Source organism: Merops nubicus, unplaced genomic scaffold (genome assembly GCF_000691845.1).
Source record: "Merops nubicus isolate BGI_N331 unplaced genomic scaffold, ASM69184v1 scaffold42412, whole genome shotgun sequence".
Classification (NCBI taxonomy): domain Eukaryota; kingdom Metazoa; phylum Chordata; class Aves; order Coraciiformes; family Meropidae; genus Merops; species Merops nubicus.
Window position 1 is genome coordinate 6,222 of NW_008592363.1, and position 2,727 is coordinate 8,948.

The window sequence follows — 2,727 nt, forward strand, 5'->3', positions numbered from 1 at the left end:
CACCACGGGGGCATTTACAGAGAGAGAGGAGACGCTGCGGGGCTGACTCCTCTCCGGGTCTCTGGAAGGCTGCTGTGCATTCAGTCAGTCTCTGTAGGGTTTGGGTGTTTGCTGTTGGTGAAGAGAAACTATAAAATACAGGCAGTTGTGGGTTATTTGGTTGGTTTTGTGCCTTTTTTTTTTGCCTTGCGTTCATGTGCTTTCAACGTCACTCCTGTTTAGCTTGGTTGACTCAGGGTGGGAGGGGGGTGGGAAATGTAGAGCTCTGAAACTTGAGCAGACACACTGTGGGTGTCTGTCAGGGAGCACTGTGCTCAACAGCCAAACTCTTTAAAATTTTAAGTATTGAACCACTCTGGCTTTCGGGTTGCCTTTTGCACCATTGGTTGGTAATGAAAGGAGACAAGGTGGCTTCAGTTTCTGGCCCATGTGCATAAGTAAGAGTGGGCGAAGGCTGGGCTGCAAGTGCTGTAGAGAAATATTTATGAGAGAAATATTTATACAAAACTGTTTACACAGCATTTAAGTTAATGTTTTAGTAAGAGAGGGTTTTACAAGACAGCTGTTCTCCTGAGCCACACTGCCATGAGCCCTGTTTTTAATCTTCCCCTTTCTCACCAGTGGTAATGAAATCAAAACAACTTCCTGATTTATAGGAGAGCTACAACCTGCCCTGTGTAGTCATTTAGTAGCTGGATGCCTCTGCCATGGTGACAGGATGGCATATTTAGTACCAAAGGGATGCAGTAAGATTGTAAACTGCCACGGCAGGGAAGCACCTTCTTTTTCTGCAGGAGGAATAAAGTTCACACAACATTTCAAAGTCATTTGAGATGACACTGAAGAGAAGAGCTGCAGCAAAACCAGACAGGAACTGGAGGGGACAGAAACTGCCCAATAACCCAAGCAGAAAAACCCCTGAATGCTGGGAAAGGTTATTTGCACAAGCTGGGTGCTGGGCTGCACTTGGCAACCTGCTCCCCAACAGCCATGACCTGGTTTATTTTGAATATTTGCTTGCAGTTTTAGCTGCACGCTTGGCCTGACTCTCACAGTAGTGCCATACCACCATCTTTACTAACAAAAATCCAGTGCTGGCATGACCTATTTCCCTCTTTAATGTTGTTCTTGACACACTCTTGACCCGCTGAGCAGAAAGCGGAGGCCTGGACAACAGAGGGAGGTTTCCCTCCGAACAGCTCCACGCTGTCTGACAGCTTCAGTCCTTGGGGAGTGGAATCCCCACCGCTGTGTGTTTGCTCAGGTTCCTGGCCTCCTCCACCTGCAGGGGTGTGCAATAATCCTCCAGGAAGACGGTCGCCAGGTTGCTCAGCCTCCTGCTGGCCGAGAGGGAGAAGCGGAGCATGCACTCCACCACGGGGAGGGCCGTGGTCTGCTGGCGCGACCGCGGCGTGGTCAGGAACATCAGCGCCGTGACGGCCGACATCACCGTCTCCTCGTTGGGGCTGGACAGGCAGTTGATTATGGGCTCTACCCCGTTTGCCTCCAAGATGTAGTCTTTGTTCGTTTTATCCAGGCACAGGTTGCAAAGGCCACCTGAAATGGCAAGAGAAAACATCAGACATGTGCCAGACAAGCTCTTCCCTCCATGCTGTCATCTTTTTCATGCTAGGATTCAAATTCACTGCTGCTCCTTTTTTTTAATACAGAAAAAAAGAATTCAGATTTACTGTGAGTTTTGGATAGAAAATGCTTAATGGCTTCCTGGACAGTGTTTTATCCATTCTTCCCAGAGATTTTCCATGAGAACGTTCCTCCTCCTGCATGTCATTAGAGGGCACTGTTACTGCTGGACATAACCTCTTCCACAGAATGAAGAATTCCAGCACATCGTAACCCTGAGAGAAGCTGCAACCCAGCAGTTTATTGCAGGTGTTTTAGAAAACCAGAGAACAGAGCTAGCAGTACTAGCCAAGCAGCACAGAATGTTTCAACTTTAAGATGCAGCCATGTCCTAGTGTAGCTCAGCCACGAATCTTAAAAATCAAATATACTTACTATCATATGAAATCACTCACTGTTAAGATCTGACCCCTTAGCTTATGTTCAGACCATGATGAATCACTGCAAGACAGTTCTCTCTCTAGACTTAGTAAAAAATTCCAGGTCAGTAACCTAGACGATGGGTTGTCAATAGCTGAATGGTAACACTGGACCTGTACATTATATATGGCAAAATTTACTTATTAATGACTGCTTCTCTACAGGAGAGATTTTGTTAAAAAGTCATTCACCTAGGGTTCACTTACAGTCATAAATTTAAAATTCCTCTCCAGAAAGCATCTTCTTTAAACACAGCAGCTCTATTAGGATGAAGAGGAGATACCTGCCTCCCACCTCCCTTCCCATTCTACTCACTGTCCACTAAACGTCTTACCAGCGCAGGGGGTAAGATTAACCATCCAGCCCATGTGTCGGGCACGATGTCCCCAACCTGTCGGCCCCTTACGAGGGTGCTTGGGTGCAGTCCTTACCCATCGCAAACTCCACAAGGGTCTCGTTGTCTTCGGTGAGCATATCGAGGAACAGATCCAGGACCTGCAGCTGCCGGAGGTACTCGTAGTTGTTGGGATCGTAGGCAAAGTTGGCCAGATTCGCCAGGACCTGCTCCTTGGCCTCTGCAACAGAGAATCATAGAAGCGTTTTGGTTGGAGAGACCCTTAAAATCAAGTCTGTCACCACTGCCAGGTCCCCACTACCCCATGT

The 2,727-nt window shown here is 47.6% G+C and overlaps 1 protein-coding gene across 1 annotated transcript; it reads right to left on the reverse strand.

The window, feature by feature from the left end:
* Window positions 1–1,219: 1,219 nt before the first annotated feature.
* On the reverse strand, window positions 1,220–2,639 carry ARMC7 (armadillo repeat containing 7; the record flags this gene model as incomplete). Its single annotated transcript, XM_008935118.1, has 2 exons — window positions 1,220–1,557; window positions 2,496–2,639. Coding segments are annotated over 2 exons (482 nt in total), but the record flags the coding sequence as incomplete, so codon positions are not given.
* Window positions 2,640–2,727: the final 88 nt, after the last annotated feature.